General features: G+C 38.1%; 2 protein-coding genes across 2 annotated transcripts; one reads left to right on the top strand and one right to left on the bottom strand.

Annotated features, from left to right (window-relative positions):
* Window positions 1-774: 774 nt before the first annotated feature.
* On the top strand, window positions 775-3200 carry LOC311298860 (uncharacterized protein; the record flags this gene model as incomplete). The annotated part of the gene is made up of 2 exons (XM_084422167.1): window positions 775-1206; window positions 1677-3200. Exons 1-2 carry the CDS (start codon window positions 883-885, stop codon window positions 3198-3200), a joined length of 1848 nt encoding a protein of 615 aa, XP_084278293.1. The 5' UTR covers window positions 775-882.
* A 561-nt stretch (window positions 3201-3761) lies between these two features.
* On the bottom strand, window positions 3762-6317 carry LOC311298027 (uncharacterized protein). Its single transcript, XM_084420580.1, has 2 exons — window positions 5950-6317; window positions 3762-5407 (listed from the first exon to the last, which is right to left on the bottom strand). Exons 1-2 carry the CDS (start codon window positions 6188-6190, stop codon window positions 4071-4073), a joined length of 1578 nt encoding a protein of 525 aa, XP_084276706.1. The 5' UTR covers window positions 6191-6317; the 3' UTR covers window positions 3762-4070.
* Between the last annotated feature and the right edge of the window lie 14365 nt (window positions 6318-20682).

Genomic DNA, 20682 nt, shown 5'->3' with positions numbered 1-20682 from the left:
GTGAAATTACTAAATTTTTAGGTCAATCTGTGTTCATGTTGACCACGAAACATGCGCTGTCACTTTAATTCAGCGCGTGCAGCACATGTGCAGCACAGCAGAAATAGACTCGGTGCGGAAACGATCGCGGCACTGCTGTATACGCTCCGCACCTGGAACGGATCGATGGACTGCAACCGCGTGCAGTGTGAAAGCTCTAACCTGTTAACATGGGTACGGAAAAAAATACGCACCCGCTGGCGCATACGCACTGCAAACGGAGTATGTGTGAATGTGAAACGGGCGTTAGATGCTGTCGAATCAAAACAACGTGGGACTACAGTGATTGGATGTCGTGCAGGCAGCGCGCGCGCTCTCTGCATGCATACAGGTGGTGCACATTTTTTTCACAGATGCAGATAAACTGAGAGCGGCGCGGCCGTGTGGACATTTTTTCCCCCAGTTTTCATGGGAAGTAGCAAGTCTTCTCGAGTCAAAAGGCGCAAGTCCAAGTGAAGTCACGAGTCATTGATGTTAAAGTCCAAGTCGAGTTGCAAGTCTTTGTACATTTTGTCGAGTCGAGTCTGAAGTCATCAAATTCATGACTCGAGTCTGACTCGAGTCCAAGTCACATGACTCGAGTCCACACCTCTGCATCTCAGTAATCATTACGGACAATGTCAGTAAAGATTACAGCGACTTTTAGCTTCTGTAAAAAGGTCCGGAAAAATGACCTCAGGTAATAGAGAATGGGCAATACGTCATAGCGCAGTGCATTCTGAGTAGCGGCGGCCATCTTTTAGGACACGGCTGTTGTAACTCCAAGAGGCAGTTGGTGGCGGTAATTCTTAGTTTTCCAAACGAGGTTGTCTAGAGTAGAAGAAAAAACGTAAACAAACACACATGGACCGTGCGAAGATCAAGCTCAAGGTTATCTACCGAGAGAAACTGAACAAGGAAGCAAAGGAGCGATACTTAGAGAAAATAAAGGCAATTAACGGGCTCGATCCGTACGAACACAAAGAGTGGTCGACTGATCTGAACAAGCTACCTCAGACAACATTTCCTGACGTGTTTTCTTACCTCGTTTGTGGTGTGAGCGCATACACATTTGAGCAGTTCCGAAATTATAAATCTCTTGAGGCCCATCACCAGTTTACTAATGGTTGGGTTCAGGACCTGGAGATTTACAAACTCAACGACCAGAAAATCGTCGTTCGCACAAAGGTAGGTAATCACCACGCACCAGACACACCTCTCTGTCACCATACTAAACGTAACAACAACACTGCAAGTTAAATTCTGTATCGTATATATTTTCTTTTTTTACTTAGCAAACATTTTGGTTAAGTTGTTTACTTTTATTAAATGTAATTTACAGGCGAAACGCTGTTGTTGTTGTCGTTGTTGTTGTTTTTGCACTGTTCTAGACTAGTTTCTGTATTAAATCAGAATCAGGTTTATTATATAAACACAAATAAAGAACTAGTAAAGAGATCAAAAATACATATCTACAAAAAATACACTGGAGATTTGACTATGAATTTACAACTGTGTTTAACTGAATTTTTCACTGGTGTGTAAATGTTAAGTGAAGGCTATTTTAATATATATATATAGGCTATATATATATATATATACATACATATACATACATATAATTCATTTTATGCTTATCAGTGTTATTTATGTCTTAGGTTTTGCACTCTCAACGCCTCAATGAACCTCCACTCAAGCCATGGGTGATCCTCAATACCAGTGGGCAAGTGGAGTGTGCACACTGCACATGCATGGCTGGCATAGCGGAGTCTTGCACACATGTCGGGGCCCTTCTGTTTAAGATTGAAGTAGCAGTGCGGATACGGGGTACCAAGACAGTCACTGATGTTCCAGCCTACTGGATGATGCCAAGTAGTGTCGACAAGGTCCAAGCAGAGGTGGGCTACAAGATTGACTTCTCCTCTGGCGCAGCTAAGAAGAGGGCACTCGACAAGTGTATCAGTGGAGAGAGCACAATGCCAGGGATACGGACTCGTATTGGCTGCACAAGTCCGTGTGGACACACAACAACACTTTCAGACTTGTCACCTCTACTTGAAATTTTACATACTAAAAGTAAGGCTGTTTGCCTTTCTGGAATGGAGGGCTACTACCAAAATTATGCAGACCCTGTTAAGCCATGTGTAGTCCCAAAGTCCCTACAGCACCTTCGTGACCCGGGGAAGGATGGATCTGAACTGTCTGTCCTGCAGCAGCATTGTGAGGGCCTCACACACATGGCAGCGGTAACAGAGGCACAGGTGGTTGCGGTGGAAGCTCTGACAAGACAGCAGCATCGATCCCCTGCCTGGTTCACATCAAGAGCAGGAAGAATAACAGCTTCCAACATCCATGCTGTTGTGTCCACCAGTGTTGCCAGACCAGCTTTGTCAACTGTGAGGAGGGTGTGCTGCCCCAGAAAAACAGCATCCACTGCTGCCATCAGATGGGGGATAGACCATGAGGAAGAAGCAAGGCAGACCTATATCACACTGACAGCTTCCCAGCATGATAACCAGAAAGTGGAGCAATGTGGGTTTATCATAAATCCATCATTTCCGGAGGTTGGGGCATCACCTGATGGGCTCATTCACTGCACATGTTGTGGGAAAGGCTGTCTGGAAATCAAATGCACATATAAGCACCAAAACAACTCCATCCTGCAGGCCTGTACAGATGACAGCGACTTTTGTCTTCAGCTAACTGATGGGAAGTTAAACTTGAAGAAGACACACAAGTACTACAGTCAGGTGCAAACTCAGATTTTCGTCACTGAGTCAGGGTTTTGTGACTTTGTTGTGTGGACGCAGCGAGACTGTGCTGTGGTTCGGATCTTACCAGATGTGGAGTTCTGGACAACACTTCTGGCAAAGGCACAGGAGTTTTTCCTCAAGGTTTCTCTACCTGAGCTTGTGGCTTGCCACTACACCCGAGCAGCCTCCACAACTCTGCATCCTTCAACCGTGTTACAGCAAGCTCACACAAAAAGGGCAAGAACACAGACACTGCAGAATACAAACCAACTCTGGTGCGTTTGCAGAGGCCCTGAAGACCAGGACGACATGGTGGCTTGCGACAATGAAAACTGTGCAATAAAGTGGTTCCACCTCAGCTGCGTCGGACTCAGTCAGGCCCCTTCAGCTAGTGAGCCGTGGCTCTGTGCCTCATGCACACAGAACTGATAAATTATTATCAATTCTGATTGAATACTGAACAAACACTTCGTTGTTCAATAGATTGTGAATAGTTTGTACATAGTGCCTTTTTTATTATGACATGTTGTCATTTCTTGAAGTTATATTTGTTATATACTGTTATATTTGCACTACATTGTTACTGTGCAGGTCCTGTTATAATTACTTATTTACTTACCATATTTACTTCAGCATTGCACTAAGCTCAAGTTGTTATTTATTTTACCTGTTATATTTGCACTACATTGTTACCGTGCAGGTCCTGTTATAAGTGGCTGTTATTTATTTTACCTGTTATATTTGCACTACATTGTTACCGTGCAGGTCCTGTTATAAGTGGCTGTTATTTATTTTACCTGTTATATTTGCACTACATTGTTACTGTGCAGGTCCTGTTATTAGTGGCTGTTATTTATTTTACCTGTTATATTTGCACTACATTGTTACCGTGCAGGTCATGTTATAAGTACTTATTTACTTACCATATTTACTTCAGCATTGCACTAAGTTCATGTTATGTGACACAAATAAAAAGATTTAGAATTGACATAGTTTTCCATCATTTATTCCATCATTTATAATAATAATAATAATAATACATTTTATTTGTGGGCGCCTTTCTTAGCACTCAAGGACACCTTGAATTAAAACAGTTAAAATACATTTCAAGGAGGCAATACAATAAAAAAAACAAGACACTGTAAAGAATAAGAAAAAATAAAATAGAGAAAAAAGAAGCAGTTAAACATGAAGCCGTTTGAAGGTGAAGTTATGTGGGGTAGGCTAAATAACTATTAACTTTAATAACACATGGTTAACTTTATTAACATATGCAGTTCATAAGGTTTATGGCATGTTTTATGGTTTCATGACAACACTAGGGCACATATTAGTCAAGGCACAGCACACAGTCACAATCTTGTCAAGGAAAATAATGTCCTCGTCTTCACATGGGAGCACCATGCTCACAGGTATTGTCTCATTTAGTATGGTGTACTTGTTGCGTACACATCCAATCACCCTCTCCACATGGACCCTGAGGTGAGCTATCTGCCTTGTCTCCTCAACATCTTTTGCATCCAACTGGCAGCGTCCTCTTGTGAATGCAGGGACTTTCACTTCTGCACACATAAATCCGACGCTGTCCCTGATGTCAAATCCCCGATCCGCCAACACCAAGTCTCCGGGTAATAATTTATTTAGAAGGCCACTGTTCTCAGTCACATGCTTGTCACTGACACGACCTCCCCATCCTTTGGAAATGAAAGAGATAGCTCCCTGTGGTGTAATGCCAATAAGATACTTGAGGGTGTGCCTGTGTTTGTAATGAGAAAATGTCTGTGCTCTAGCTTTCAGATTTGATGCTCTCTCAATGTTAATTTCAAAGCAGTCCACAATAACTGAAACACGACTGCCAAAAGCCTCAACAAACTGATGTGGCATACTACCTTGCAAGCAATGTCGCTCAGGCCAGTGCACCAAAGGGCTAAGGTGTGTAAACATTGTAGCTATGGTGTCTCTGAACGTGGTGGAAACAGTCTTTCGGTCTATGCAGAAGATGTGTGCAATGTGCTGGATTGGCAGATTCAGCCTCAGGCGCATCAGAGTTAAGACGAGCATCTGAAAAGGCGAAAGTTTTCGGACAGTCTGTGGCAGGCAAAGAAGAAGCTGCTGCAGAACGCCCATCAAAACAGCAAAACATGGAAGCCCAGTGTAGTACTTTACCTTCACATCATCATCTTTAAAGAAATGCTCATCCATCTTCTTTTGGGAGAGCTCTTTCTTCAGTATCCTGTTCTCCTTCAGCAAGCGGTTAATTTCAGCACGCCTGTGGCTACAAAAACTGCATTCCTGTTGTTCTCTGTTGTCATCCTCCTGTGACCTCTGTGCAGCTTCATCCTCCTGTGACCTCTGTGCAGCTTCATCCTCCTGTGACCTCTGTGCAGCTTCATCCTCCTGTGACCTCTGTGCAGCTTCATCCTCCTGTGACCTCTGTGCAGCTTCATCCTCTTGTGACCTCTGTGCAGCTTCATCTGGAGGTGCAGCTTCATCCTCCTGTGACCTCTGTGCAGCTTGCTGTCTCTTCGTCCTCCGGTTGAAACGCTGTGTGTGTGTTGTTTTGACTTCTGTGTGGCCAAGGTGTAATGACGGTACCCAGTCGGGATGACACTCCAGCATTTCATAGGCTGGTTTGCCTGAAAAAACAAAACAGAATTTCTTAGTCTGTTCTTGCAGTTGTCTGAATACCTGCTCATCCACATAACTCCACATTCAATCGTAAAGTTGATCGGATGAACGGTTACAGATACATAATGTAACAGTTACATACGTTATAGAGATTCCTTCCTTTATAGCTTAATTTTATAGCTATGCAGCCAGCTAACTTAGTTTTGCAAAGTTATCTAGTTACTCTTTCGTAATTTAAGTTAATGTTACGGTTGTTGTGTTGTTACTAGTTTTAACTAACGTTGTTAGCTAAATTTGCACAACTAACATTAAGTTAGCTGGCTGCATAACTATAAAATTAAACTCAACTAAGCTAAACTAGTTATAGTTACAGCCTTCATATACTGTCTATGGTTACAGCCCTACCTTGTACGGTTGTTGGGTTGTAACTAGTTTAACTAGCTAACTTTGCACAACCGAGTGCTGGCTGCATAACGTTAGCTACAAAAATAAGTTTTTATGGGCAGCTAGCGGTAACCACATAACAGTTGGTGTTGTAATGATAACTTACCTGTGTGAAAATGCCGTGAACACACAAACATGTGTCGGGAAATGTTGGTGAAGGTGATGTTTGTCCGTCTTACAGCCGCTACCCATGCCATACGACGCCTCTTTGTTAGCTCTGCGACTTGATTTCCATTGTTTTTCTTCCAAGCGGGAAAGCTGAAAAATCGTACTCCATTTGTTGTACGTTTCCCACGCCGATCGTGAGAACGATTATGACAGTTTACAATGCAACATGCGTTCACCATTCTGTCGTTTTTCTAAACTGAATTAGCCTACTTCTAAAATATACCAATATACTACCGCAAATACTAATATTACTGCTACTCTACGCTTCAAGTTCTCCCGTAACCTCCGTGTCCTAAAGTCCCACAATGCCTTGCGTGACTGTGACGCGCTGACGTCACGATCCCGCGCTCTATAATCCCGCGAGAATAGACCCTCTGTAAATATGTACGTAAATATTCCGTCATTTCCGTGAATCACTCAATGATCTCGTTTAGTAGCTTGAATTTAGATTTCTCCTAATAAATGATAAAATGAATGTACTCACAGTCTGAAAAACATTTGATTTAGAGCAGAATGAACGGCTGTGTTCAACTTCACATTTATGTTCCCTTCCCTCGCTCTCTTCTCTCTTCTTTTAGACTCGGATGTATGTCATTGCTTTGGTTGCACGAGCGCCCTCTATTGGCGGAAACCAATCCCTATTAAACTGTCTGATCTTCATAGTTACAAGACATTTGCTGTGTAATATACAGGTTAAATCTGAGGTCAAATATTTGGGCATAATGGTCACCAGAAATAAAAAAGTAAGAGAAAAAGAAAATATTCTTAAAAATATTGATAAGTGTAAAGTAATTTTGAATTCGTGGCTGCAAAGGGATATAACAATTTTTGGCAGGACTCTTCTATCTAAGACGGAGAGTATATCAAGAGCCATCTACCCTGCCTTTTCATTAGAAATTTCAAACAACATGATTAAATTAATAAATAAAATAAATTTTAATTTTATTTGGAAGGGTAAATGCCATTATATTCGGAAAAATGACATGATTAAGAGTTTTGAAGAGGGTGGCATGAATGCCATAGATTTTTCTGTGATGAATGGCGTACTTAAACTAAAATGGTTGAATTCATTTGTGTGTCATAGTGACTCTTTTTGGTTTAGCATCCCGAACGCAATTTTCCAGAAAATGGGGGGAATTGATTTTGTATTGCGATGTGACTATGATTTAAGCAAACTACCTGTAAAACTGTCTGATTTCCATCAGCAAGCTCTGTTGTACTGGAACCTATTGTTTAAACACAACTTTACACCACATAATACACCTCTGTGGAACAACAGATATATTTTGAGTAATAGAAAATCTTTGTTTTTAGAATCTTGGATGGAAAAAGGATTATGGGCATTAACCCATTTGATGGATAATTGTGGTAATTTTTTGAATTATAGAGATTTGTGTGAAAAATTCAATTTTCAGTGCCCGATTAAGGAATATAATAAAGTGTTAAAGGCCATTCCAGTACCCATGCAAATTATGATTAGACAGTTTGTAATGTATTCAAATTATACTTCAGAAATGAGACCACTTTGTATTGACGGAATAAATTTAAACAGTAAAGGGTTTACAGATAAGTTTATTAGGAATGTGTTATCCAAACAATATTACCCTGGTCAATTGAAAAGAAAATATGTTCTAAAAGATTTCAGTGATGATGAAGCCAAAAAAATAAGAAAGCGCTACTTATCTTACCCAATCCTCCCCAAGGCCAAAGAAGTGACGTTTAAAATCTTGAATGATATTTATCCGTCTAATTGTTTTTTACATGAAAGATTTAACTGGGAAAACAATTCTTGTGGATTTTGTGAAAAAGAAATTGAAACTGTAGAACATATCTTCTTTTACTGTGAATTTGTACAAGAATTTTGGCTTACATTTCAAAGTTGGTTGCAATCTAAAGAGATATTGTTTCAGCCTTTAAATGTGAATTCAATTAAAGTTGGAGTCTTTCTGAGTGATAAATACTCCGATTTTTTGATTAACAATTTGATTGCTTTAGGTAAACACTTTATTCACAGATGCAAGTATTTAAAAATCAAACCCCATTTCAATGGATGGAAGAATGACTTAAAGCTATTTGTGAAGTCTCTTCATTGGATGATGGACAAAAATGCCCTAAAACTCCTCTCTGTTTTGGATATGTTTAAATTATTGGACTAAGACCCTCGCCCCATTTTTTATTTTATTTTATTTTATTTTATTTTTTTTTTTTTTTTTTTTTGTATTTTTATGTTCTTATATGTGATATCAACACGATCATAATTGTATAATTATTCATTTCTGCCTTAAATGTTTGTACTTGAAATTTGTATATTAATAAAAAAAAATAATAATAAATAAATAAAAAAAAGACATAAGCTGTGTCCCAATGTTGAAGGCTGCATCCTTCGAAGGACGCAGACTTCAAGGATGCAGCCTATGCGTCCTCTGAAGGACGCACCATGTAGCCTTCCTATGATTTCCTGATTGTGCAACCAGGTGTTCCCGATCACCGCTCCTGGCGCCAAGCAACGGTGCGAGAGGACAGCTGCTATCCTGATCATTCATTTTTATAACTGAGTAAACAGCTATGGAGCCAGAATTGACTATTGTCATTTTTATGTTTTATATTTTACTGGAGGTCATGGTGTGCCCCGGCGCTGCCGGATCATGTATTTTCGGTTTAGCCCTGTTTGAATACAAAACCCAATTTAATATAAAAAGTCCAGTATTTCTCGCGCTCGTCATCTGCAGCTGTCACGGTTGCCAGGCGACAAGAACAATCCTTCGTAGGCTAGACCGGTCCGAGCGCTTCAGATGCGCCCTTTGATATGGGACGCTGCTGTAGTTAGCAACAATTTGTTAATATTGTGACAATAAGCCTACATTTTGTTACTTTAATTTTCGGAACTGCATATTTCGTTAAGTATTCACAAATGTGAAGTAACCTGAAGTACTTTTTTCCCTCACATAACAATATGATTACATTACACTACACAAAAGTATATAATTTAACCACCAGATATCACTGTATATTGAAAATATTTAGAAGTAAAATGCAACATAGCCTACGCAGTAATGCAGTAGTAGCCTAATATAAATGCAGTAGTTATTAAAAGTACTTTTTTCAGAAAGCCGTCGATTGAATCAGCCCTGCAAACCTGTTGGTAGACAACTTAGTGGATAGTGGAAATATGCACTCAAACACTCTGGAGACCATCCCAGATGATGTCCCACCAGCAGGAGGCATTACCAGGGGCAGCCCATCCCGGTCCAGCAGCTCAGCTCAATAGAGTCTACATCATTTTTTTCTTATTTTATGTATTGTAAAATTAAATGTTTATGTTGATTTTGATATGTTTAACGTATTTTGTAAATAGTTGGAAAAAGTACTTTAATGTAGCCTAAAGAACAAATGATTTTCATTTACCAATTTTATTTGAAAAAATAAAAAGGTATAGAATTTGTTTCATGCAGAAAGGATTACTGTCATTACAAAAATAAACAATGTCCAGAACAATTCATTCTCTTTTATTTACACAATTAAAGTTGCATAAAAATAAATGTACATAATTTTTCTTTTAAAAAATAAAAGTGAAAAAAGTTAAACAAGAATATGTTGAAAATATATATATATTTTTCAATCATTCTCTCAAGAAGAGAAAACAGCCTGTCCATCCTCTCCCTTCTTTCCTGTGCACTCCTCGCCTCTGCCTCCCTCTGTAGTTGCATTTCTTCTCTGATCAAGTCCAAAAACTCGTCCTGTCTCGCCGCCTTTGTGCTGGTACTCCTGCTGGTGGTGCTGGTGCTGCTGCCCCTGGCTCCTCCTCACCGTGGGCACCCACTACTGAACTCGGCCCTGGTGTGTCCTCAGGGATTGAGGCGATGAGGACAGGGGGGTTGGTGCAATGCATCTGTCCCAACACCTCATCCATGAGGACAAACCAGGGCCAAGCTTCAGCAGTGGGTTTCCCACTCACACCCTCTCCTGTCCCAGGACACTTGCAATCCTAAAGGCAGAGCAAATGAACCATGGCTTGTTAACAACAACAGGACAATACATTTCAGAAAAGATGTGTGTATTACTTTTCTTTATATATATATATATATATATATATATATATATATAGACCCATTTTTTCCTGAATTGTTCTAAAAAAGCAGAAAAGGGTACTTAACACAGAGGAGCAATCTTAAGTGCATTGTTAACACTGCAAAATATGACACATCAAGACATGCATACAAAATACTTAAGAAATCATATTTCTGTATACTAAAATTTGGTTAAAACCACATAGCTTGCATGACAGCACTACAAAAACATATAAAAGTGAAACCCCATTGCCTTATCTACTGCTTTTCTTATTGTTTTGGGCTTTATTGGGTGAGTGATATTTCTTATAATACACAAGTGCAAATATTACAAATAGGTCGTTAAACTAATAACGTTATTACCACAAGTTTTGCCTAAAACTACCTGATAAATGTAGCCACGCAATGGTGACGAAGGAGTTAAGAATAAGTTTATAAGAAAATTTAACTCTGGTTTCGCTAGCTATTTGAGTAAATGAAAACATAATACTTACATTTAAATGTGAATTTGCTGTCCACCACCGATCTCTAGTCTCGGCCGCCTTTAAAAATAAATAAATAAATGCTGTCGCCAACGGCGCGCAATGACTTATGGGGTAGAATAGGCCGCTAAGTGTCCATTTATGTATCCTTCTTTTCACGGGGAAACGAAGGGTGCATTTGGCGTCGCTTTTGAATCAGGGAAGCCTTCGTCGCGGCGCGATGACGCAACCGGCCTTCGAATACGGCCTTCGAAGGATGGAGAATTCATTCGGGTTCCGGCAAGATGGCGGCGTGAACAGTCAAAAGTTTCGAGCTCTCGGTACCTAACCTTTAGTAGGAAAGAAGTTGACGTAGCTGTCAGCATAATTCATATATGCTTTAGATCGTAAGATATTCTATATCAATTTATGATATCTTTGATCTTAAACATGCCTAAATCTGCACAAAAAAGGGCCAGTGACTCCGGAAAACCTGATTCACGTGTGTCGGCTAAAGATGGCCATGACTACGAAAGCAGTATGATTGAAGACGCGCATCTTGGAGAAGAAGAAGAATTTCCGCCGTACCCTGTAACTCCAAGCAAACCTCCTCTTGCAAAAAAGCCAACATTCGTCAAAGTTCACACTGGTAGTGTATCTAATGCCGATGAGATTGTAACAACGCTCGCTAATCTTATCAATACACGAAGTGATGCCCTGGAAACGATGGTTCAAAACGCCTGTGCAGAAATAAAAGAGCTAAAAAGCAAAATGCTTTACATGGAGAAACGAATGGACAGGGGCGAACAAACATCCAGGGTATGTATGAGTCGGGTGACGGATTTGGAGCGGTACGGTAGGCGCTGGAACCTGCGGCTCCACGGTCTGCCAGAGACGACCACAGAGAATGTGCGAGAGGAGGTTATCCGCGTGTGCCAAGAAGTGCTGCCACAAGAAGCAGCAAAACTGCCAGATTCTATAGATGTTGCTCACCGGCTGGGAACCAAACGTGCTAATGAGACGAGGCCCCGCGCAACAATCATTCGATTCACTGCCAGGAGATTCAGAGATGCTGTATGGAAGGCGGCTAAAAGCAGTGAGTTTCTCCGGAATCAAGGCATGCAGTTTAAGGAAGATCTGACGAAGGAGGACAGAGATTGCAGACAGAAGTTGTGGCCTCTAATCAAAAAAGCTTGCGATGATGGCAAATCTGCTTACTTCGTCGGAGGGCGTGCTTTTATTGATGGAACTGAAGTTACGGGGTGAGACAATGAGCTTTGTTTTAGGCTATTTTCTCAAGATTCTCAGAAATCTGGGTTCAATTTTTGAACTGAAAGCCAAGATGCTGTAATCCTCGTTACCAATGGACATTAGTTAACACTTACGTTCGGGCAACAACCTGTGTTCAGAAAGGTATGGCCAGTAAAAAAGTTTAACAGCAGCCTATGTTATATAGCCTACTGTTCTTTCTGTTCTATCAAAATGTTAATATTAAACAAGAAATTAGAGATAATTTATGTTTAGACAGCTAACGTGGGTAATTGTTTTTTGTTTTGTTTTCCTACACATAATTACTGCAGTTATTCAATGAGTGCTGATCTCGATACTATTTTGATTTCAACGTTTATTCCAGATTGACCAGACATTTTAGTTCTCTATTCTTTATCTAATCTGTCACATTTATCACTTATTTCGTTTAATGCTAGGGGGTTAAGAAATATAGTTAAAAGGAAAGCTCTATTTCTCTTTGCCAAACAGTTTAGGGCGGATTTTTGTTTTGTACAAGAAGCTCACTCTATTAAAGAAGATACAAAATTTTGGACTTCACAATGGGGTAACTCAGTATGGTTTGCACATGGATCTGAACACTCCGCTGGAGTAATTACTTTAAAGAATAGGTTTAATGGAGATGTTCTTCATACAGAATGTGATCCTGCAGGACATTTTATTTGCCAAGTAATTATGTATGATGATAAAATACTAATATTAGGAAATGTATATGGGTATAATAACACTTTGGAAAATAACAATCTTTTCGAATATATAGAAAATATATTTATTGGTTGGTTAAATAAATATCCAAGTGCAATTTTGTTAGTTGGAGGGGATTTTAATATTATACTAAATGGAACTATGGATAAATGGCCACCAGGTCGACCTAACATAAATAACAACAATCTTAAAAAGCTTCATGGATAAATTCAACCTTACAGATATTTGGAGAGCCAAATTTTCACATAATAAGTCATTTACATGGAGTAATAAATCAGGATCTAGTCAATCTAGAATTGACTTCTGGCTATTGTCTGAGAGTTTTAATAAAGATGACGTAGAAGTTGACATTATTTCTACTCCACTCACAGATCACAAAGCTATCAGCATTAATATAAAATTTTCTAATACAAGTTGTTTTATGAATGGATCATATTGGAAGCTTAACAATTCTCTGCTACTATATGACGAAGTAAAAAAAGTAATCACTGGGTTGATAAGGAGCTTTTGGTATAAAGCAATTAAGGAGGATGCATTTTGCTCAAATTGGGAACTTCTGAAATTTGAAGTCACTAAATATTTAAGGAAATTTGGCAGCCAGATAGCCAAACACAAAAGAGCTAAAGAAACCGACATAGTTGTTGAAATAACAAAACTAGCAAATAAAAGCCCACATAATTTGATGGATGAAGATAAATTGCAATTGTCAAATCTGCAAATCAAACTAGATGATCTATATAGAAAGAAAGCTGAAGGTGCGTTTGTCCGTTCAAGAAGACGTTGGCTCGAAGAAGGTGAACAAAATTCACAATACTTCTTTAATTTAGAGAGACACCATATTAATAACAACATTGGTAAATTAAATGTGAATGGGGTTGTAACAAAGGACCATAAATTAATTTCTAATCACTGTTGTGAATTTTTTAAGAAAATATATACATCCAATTATTGTCCAACGGTATCTGATTCCTTTCTGAGTTCTATAGAGGTGAAAACTATTGACAAAAACGAAAATGAACTTTGCGATATGCCCATTTCTGTTGAGGAAGTAATAAAGGTAATTAATCACTTGAAAAAAAAAAAATCACCAGGTACGGACGGTTTGACCGCTGAATTTTATATTGAATTCATTAAAGATTTGGCCCCTTTTTTGCTCAAGATGTTTATTGAAAGTATCAATAATCAATGCCTTCCACCCACCTTGACTCAAGGTCTAATCACCTTAATCCCTAAACCAAAAAAGGATTTACTCTGTCTTGATAATTGGCGTCCAATTAGTTTACTGAACAATGATTATAAAATATTTGCCCTGATTTTCGCTAAAAGGCTCAAAGTTGTTTTAGATTCAATTATCGATGAAACGCAATCTGGCTTCATGAGGAATAGGCATATCACAAACAACATTAGACTTGTTTTAGATATTTTGGATTATCCTGAGTTTAGTGAAGATAATGGGTTCATTCTTTTTCTTGATTTCTGTAAGGCTTTTGACTCCGTAGAGCATCAATTTCTTTTTGAGTCACTTAGAAAATTTGGTTTTGGAAATTTCTTCACTAGCGCAATTAAAACCCTTTATAAGAACAACAACAGTTCAATTAAATTGTTAGGTGGCACTTCTAGTAGGTTTAATTTGTCTAGAGGGATTAGGCAGGGTTGCCCAGTCTCTCCTTATTTATTTCTGTTAATAAGTCAACTTCTTGCTAATCATATTAAAGCCAGTACGATTAAAGGTATGACTATTATTGATAGAGAAATTGTTATAACACAATTAGCAGATGACACCACCCTCTTTCTCCAAAACGATAGCCAAATACCCATTGCAATTAAAATAATTGAAGAGTTTTCTAAAGCATCTGGTGTTTATCTGAATGTAAAGAAATGTGAACTTATGGCGGTCAAAGATTGTTCAGTGGCATCTTATTGTAATATTCCAGTAAAAACAGAAGTCAAATACCTAGGAATTACAATAAATAAGGATCAAAAGAATAGAAGTTCATTAAACTTTAATCCTGTTATCCAAAAAACTCAGAGGACGTTTAATCAATGGCTTCTTAGAGACCTGTCATTAAGAGGGAGAGTTCTGATTTCCAAGGCAGAAGGTCTGTCCCGGTTAACTTATACAGCTATGGCTCTTCAGGTTGATGATAAAATATTGAGGGAGATTGATAAGATGCTTTTTGGTTTTGTTTGGAAAAATAGGATACATTATATAAAAAAATCAGTATTAATGAATTCTTATGAAAATGGTGGTCTCAATTTCCTGAATTTTGCTACATTAAACAATACATTTAAAATCAAGTGGATTAGACATCTTGTTAGGTATCCAGCCTCTATTTGGAATATTATTCCCCTCCATTTTTTATCTAGTCTGGGTGGCATAAATTTCTTCCTTGTTTCCAATTTCGATATCAACAAAATACCTGTAAAACTTTCTGCATTTCATCGTCAAGCTTTTCTAGCATGGAGTTTAATTTACAAGCACAACTTTTCACCACACAAATACTTTATCTGGAATAATAAGGACATTCTTTTCAAACAGAAATCAATTTTCTTTGAAAATTGGTTTCGAAATAATATTGTTTTGGTAGACCAATTATTTAATTCAGATGGCCTTCTTTTTACTTATAAGGAATTCATGTTCAAATATAATATTCCTATACCACCAAGGGAATTTGCAACTGTTTTTGGAGCAATTTCTCCTAAAATTTGTATGTTATTTAAACAACAAAAAAGAATAGATTACCAGCAATTTCCACCCCTCTCACCAAGTCAATCTATTGTAGGTAAAATATGTTTTTCCTGTCGTTATAATTATAACAGGTCAATAAGAGCCCTTTTCCAGAAAGATGTTGTTTCAAGACCAAATGTTATTGCGTACTGGAGTCAGTTTGTGAGTGATGTCGACTGGAAAAAAGTCTGGCTTCTACCCAATCGCTTTCTCTTAACAAACAAGGTTAAAGAAGTATCATTTAAACTCCTTCATAGAATATACCCTGCTAAACACTATTTATCCAGATTTAAAAAAGATATTGATGAAAGTTGTAGCTTTTGCAAAAAGAAGCCAGAGACAGCTGTTCATTTATTTTGGCACTGCCCTTATGTGTCTTTTTTTTTGGCAAAATGTTTATTATTTCATTGTTGGTAATGTTGATGAAAATTTTAAATTACTGTGGAAAGATGTTCTACTAGGTATTGTAAATTCAAAAGATAAACCCTGCACTTATTTGATAAATTTTTTTATTTTGATGGCTAAGTTTCATATTCATAAATGCAAATTTTCAGGGAAAAAGCCATGTTTTATTGCATTTAAAAACGAAGTGAAGCTTTATATTGAGTCAATATTGCCTTCAAAGAAACAAAAAGCTATTAGAATTTTACAAGCATGTACACTCTTTAAAGTATTCCAATAATACTGTTTGTACCTCCCCCTAGCATTTGAAAAGTATTTTATTTCTATTGTTTGTTTTGATATTTCTTCAATAAAAAAAAAAATAAAAAAAAGGATGGAGAATTGAATTGGGACAGCCTTCATCGAGCCGCGGTGACGCAATCGGCCTTCAAATGCGACCTTCCAAGGATGCAGCCTTTGAATTGGGACGTCCTTCGTCGCGCCGCGGTGACGCAATCGGCCTTCAAATACGGCCATCCGGCCTTCAAATACGGCCTTCGAAGGATGCAGCCTTCACTTTGGGACACAGCTATAGAGACAGAGCGCATTTAGGCCACGCCCACACCCAGGGGGAAAACAAACCAACCGTCCCCATTGACTTTGCATTGCGAGAGGCTGCCTCCTTGTCATTTCTTGCTTCTAACAAAAGACAGAAAAATGCCTAAAAGCTGCTGTGTGACAAGGTGTACAGCAAACAAGCTAAAAAAAACAGAAATAAGTTTTTATTAGCTCTCGACCCCAAAAAACGAGTGTTTAGGACATAAAAGTGGATACAGGCAGTTGAGACAGAGCGTCACGTGTCTCATGACTCTGAGAACTAACGTACGCCCGCTGGAGGAGACCGTAATCGGCAATACAGGATAGTTTATCTTACAGAAATATAATATATAAAGCTGACATTTGGATATTTGACTCACCAGTGACCAAATGTTTAACTTACTGCACACGTAGTGTATTTTTAGTGCATACTGAGTGTCAGGATCCCACAATTTACCCATTCGTTCCAGCCTGTATCCACTTTTATGTCCTCAAACGCTCGTTTTTTGGGGTCGACAGCTTATGAAAACTTATTTCTGGGTTACTTAGCTTGTTTGCTGTACACCTTGTCACATAGCAGCTTTTAGGCATTTTTCTGTCTTTTGTTAGAAGCAAGAAATGACAAGGAGGCAGCCTCTCACAATGCAAAGTCAATGGAGAGCGTTGGTTTGTTTTCCCCCTGGGTGGGCGTGGTCTTCAGATTATGACGCGTTGCGCTCTGTCTCTATCCAAGATAAAATATGTTATCTCTTGTTTGAGATTATACACAATTTATTTCCCAAATATGTTTGATTTTGGGATAACGATTCAAAATTCAAATATCTACTTAGGAGTTTGTTTACCTTCAGGACTCTTTCAACTATTGTGTTAATGATGTTGTTGATTTTAAAATACATTTTTATTTCATTTTAAAATTAGATGGTGGTACAAATATTATTATTAAAACATGTAATAGTTATTAAGAAGATTTACCTTAAAAAGTCCAGAACTCCAACTCTGTCCAAGCAGCTCAATGCAACTTGTCTGATTAGATATCCCAATAAAAATAAAATCAGTCCTCCTCACAGTCTAATAAACAAAGTGAATTAAATCAGTTAACCCTTATGCACTGATCGGGGTTTTCTAAAAAAAAATCCCTTCATCTTCATAAAATGAGACTTGATGTCGTGATTAAAAATAAATTGGAATGATATCTGGTTGTATGTTAGCATGAAAAAAGTCCCTCTCAGGATGTTTGGGGTCTCCCGAGACAAGCCACAACACAACCCTATAGCACATCCACAATATGGGAGGCTAGTGTTCACACACACACACACACACACACATACACCGCAAATGAGACAATGAGAAATGTAGATCTTTTTAAAAGTGTATTGTACATAGAAAGTTTATATTTTTTTTTTTATATATAGGCCTATATATATGCCCTATTTTAATTTTTAATTGTATTTATTTATAAAAATGTAAACAATACCTTAAATCCCACCCAACACTGCACAAATGTAAAGTAAAAACTTTAATAAAGTGAGTGATATTATATTTGTTTAAAAAAAATATTACATTATTATATTACAAAATCACATTTCATTGTCTGGGGTCTCTGGAGACCCCAACATCCTGAGTGTACATTTAAAGTTACAGTTCCCTATCACTTCACCAAATGATTTCAGTTATTTCAAATGTCTTTACAGCTGACAACAGCAAAAGAACAAAAACCCACAACGACACTGATCCAGCAAATAAATATAGTAAACAATAGGATTGCTCTGAAAGGTAACCAAGGTTTAACGGCATTACCACCTCGGGTGTGCATTATTTTTCTAATAGTACAACGGCCCGTCGTCAATTATTCCTTACTTATTATAGGCATACCGTAGTGATTCAGGAAAAGACAAAAACATGGTTTATTTTTTTCACACATTCTCTTTTTTCTTAAGCCCTATAGGCTACGTGCACAAGCCAAGCGTCGTGACGAACTTCCGCTATTGTCAGAAGTCGGCATATCAGTTTCCGGTTTACGACTGTCTTCATCGGCATCCGCTATAAACAAACAAGATGAGTGCTGCTGTTGTACGAAACAAAGAGATATAATGTGCGTGACACATCTAAGTTTCTAAGAACTGTAGGTGGATCTAACGCCCGTTTCACACATACTCCGTGTGCAGTGTGTGTGCGGTGCAGGAGCGCACGCGCTATAGTGCTTCACATATGATGCGTTTGCAGTGAATAAGTAACTGATTCACGGCTGTACCACAAACACTTACTTAGTATTTTTATTTAAAATCCAGACGTTATGCTGCAACTTTTATTTAAAAAAAAGTTTTGTCAGCATTGCGATTCTCTTTGTACACATATACACTCTTTAATGGACGCATGCACGTTTAAACACAATTTAAACAACGTAGGGCTATTATTCCATGATTTACTTATATTAAATTGCTCAAGCAAGTGGTCAAAAATTTTTAACTGTAAATTGACAAAAACAGCCGACTCTCATGCCTTTTCTTTTGCATTTAAATTTTAATCAAATAAATCTTGCATGTCACAAAGAACCTTCACGAATGAGACGAGTGTTGTTCATTATGTCGCCTTGTTGAAGTAAATTGTAGTTTTTCTTGCTTTACCCCGGTCTTCTAAAAGTAAAAAGATGACTGTGAAAAATAGTAGTATATAATTAAATGTATTTATGGTGAGATTACTACATTTTATTTAATTAAACGCATTTATGGTGAAATTACTACATTTTCAGGTCAATCTTTGTTCATTTTGACCACGAAACATGCACTTTAATTCAGTCAGGATTTAAGTCACGAAAAACAGCCGTGATCGAATATTATGTCAGAGTTAAATAGATGAGAAAGAAGTTATCAATGAACTCATCTTATTATAACCGGGTGATGACGCTAAACGCACATGATCATTGTCTTAAAACTACTACTATTACTTAAGAATGGCAGAAACTGCAACGTGCAATATGGCGGAATAGCCCCGCCTTCTAAAGTAAAAGAGCCAATCACTGATTGGTAAAGTAACTATGTCATTGAAGCTCCGGTGCCCATAGAAACCTGAGACTCGCGCTTAGGACTGCACATGCACATAGGCTCATCTAGCCTGAAAAATACGATTTTTAATGCTATTTGAGCATAGTCAAGTCAAGTCAAGTTTATAGCGCTTTTCACAATACAGATTGTATCAAAGCAGCTTTACAGTATTAAATTAAAATAATAGCCTACATCAATGTTTGTTTCTAGTGGAAAACGTCCACGTTTGGTAATGCAGATCAATAGTATTGTTGATTGATTCATTAAATTAAATATCCCCAAATATCCCCAACTGAGCAAGCCAAAGGCAACAGTGGCAAGGAACCGAAAAACTCCATCAGGTGACCTAATGGAGAAAAAAAAACCTTGGGAGAACCCAGGCTCAGTTGGGGGCCAGTTCTCCTCTGGCGTTTATGAACTAGAGGCCGGATTTAACTGTAAGATTAAAAGTATTATATGAATGCCTGGCTGAAGAGATGCGTCTTTAATCTAGTTTTAAACTGGGAGAGCGAGTCTGAGCAAACGAACAGTATCAGGAAGACTATTCCAGCGTTTTGGAGCCAAATGTGAAAATGCTCTCCCTCCTTTGGTGGATCTAGAAATCCTAGGTATGACCAAAAGCCTTGAATTTAGTGATCTTAAAGAGCGCGATGGATTATAGGGCAATAGAAGATCTGTTAAACAGACTGGAGCTAAGCCGGGCTTTAGGGCTTTATAAGTCAGTAGCAATACCTTGTAATTAATACGGAACTTTATAGGTAACCAATATAGTGATGATAAAATTGGTGTTATATGATCATATTTTCTTGATCTAGTAAGAACTCTAGCGGCTGCATTTTGGACTAACTGTAGCTTGTTTATTGAGGATGCAGGACAACCGGCTAATAAAGCATAACAGTAATCTAGTCTCAAGGTCATGAATGCATGAACTATTTTTTCTGCATCAGAAACTGATAGCATGTTACGTAGCTTAGCAATGTTTCTAAGGTGGAAAAAGGCTGTTCTTGTAACATATGAAATATGATTTTCAAAAGACAGGTTGCAGTCTAGTATAACACCCAGGTATTTTACTGTAGAGGATAAAGTAACAGGACATCCTACTAGAAACAACATTTATGAGACAGTTCATGTCAGATTAAATTGTTGCTGATTTGAAACATCAGGGCAAAATTGGACATTTTCATAAAGACAAATGCAACTGCTAAAATATGTTGGACCTGAAACATGCCTTCATAAGAACCAGTAAGAGCTGTGTTTGTGATGTTTGAGTTGGTGAAAAAAGATGCGATGCACGAAAGGGGTATTTGCAAGGTTTTTTGAAAATATGCTTTATTTTGTAATTCCGCTTGGTGCCACTAGTGTCGCAGAAACTACATACTTAACTTTAAAAGATAAGGAAAATTA

This window comes from Rutilus rutilus, assembly GCF_951802725.1.
Source record: "Rutilus rutilus genome assembly, chromosome: 10".
Lineage (NCBI taxonomy): Eukaryota > Metazoa > Chordata > Actinopteri > Cypriniformes > Leuciscidae > Rutilus > Rutilus rutilus.
Note: the sequence above shows the minus strand (reverse complement) of the source record. Positions and strands in the feature narration are given on the sequence as shown.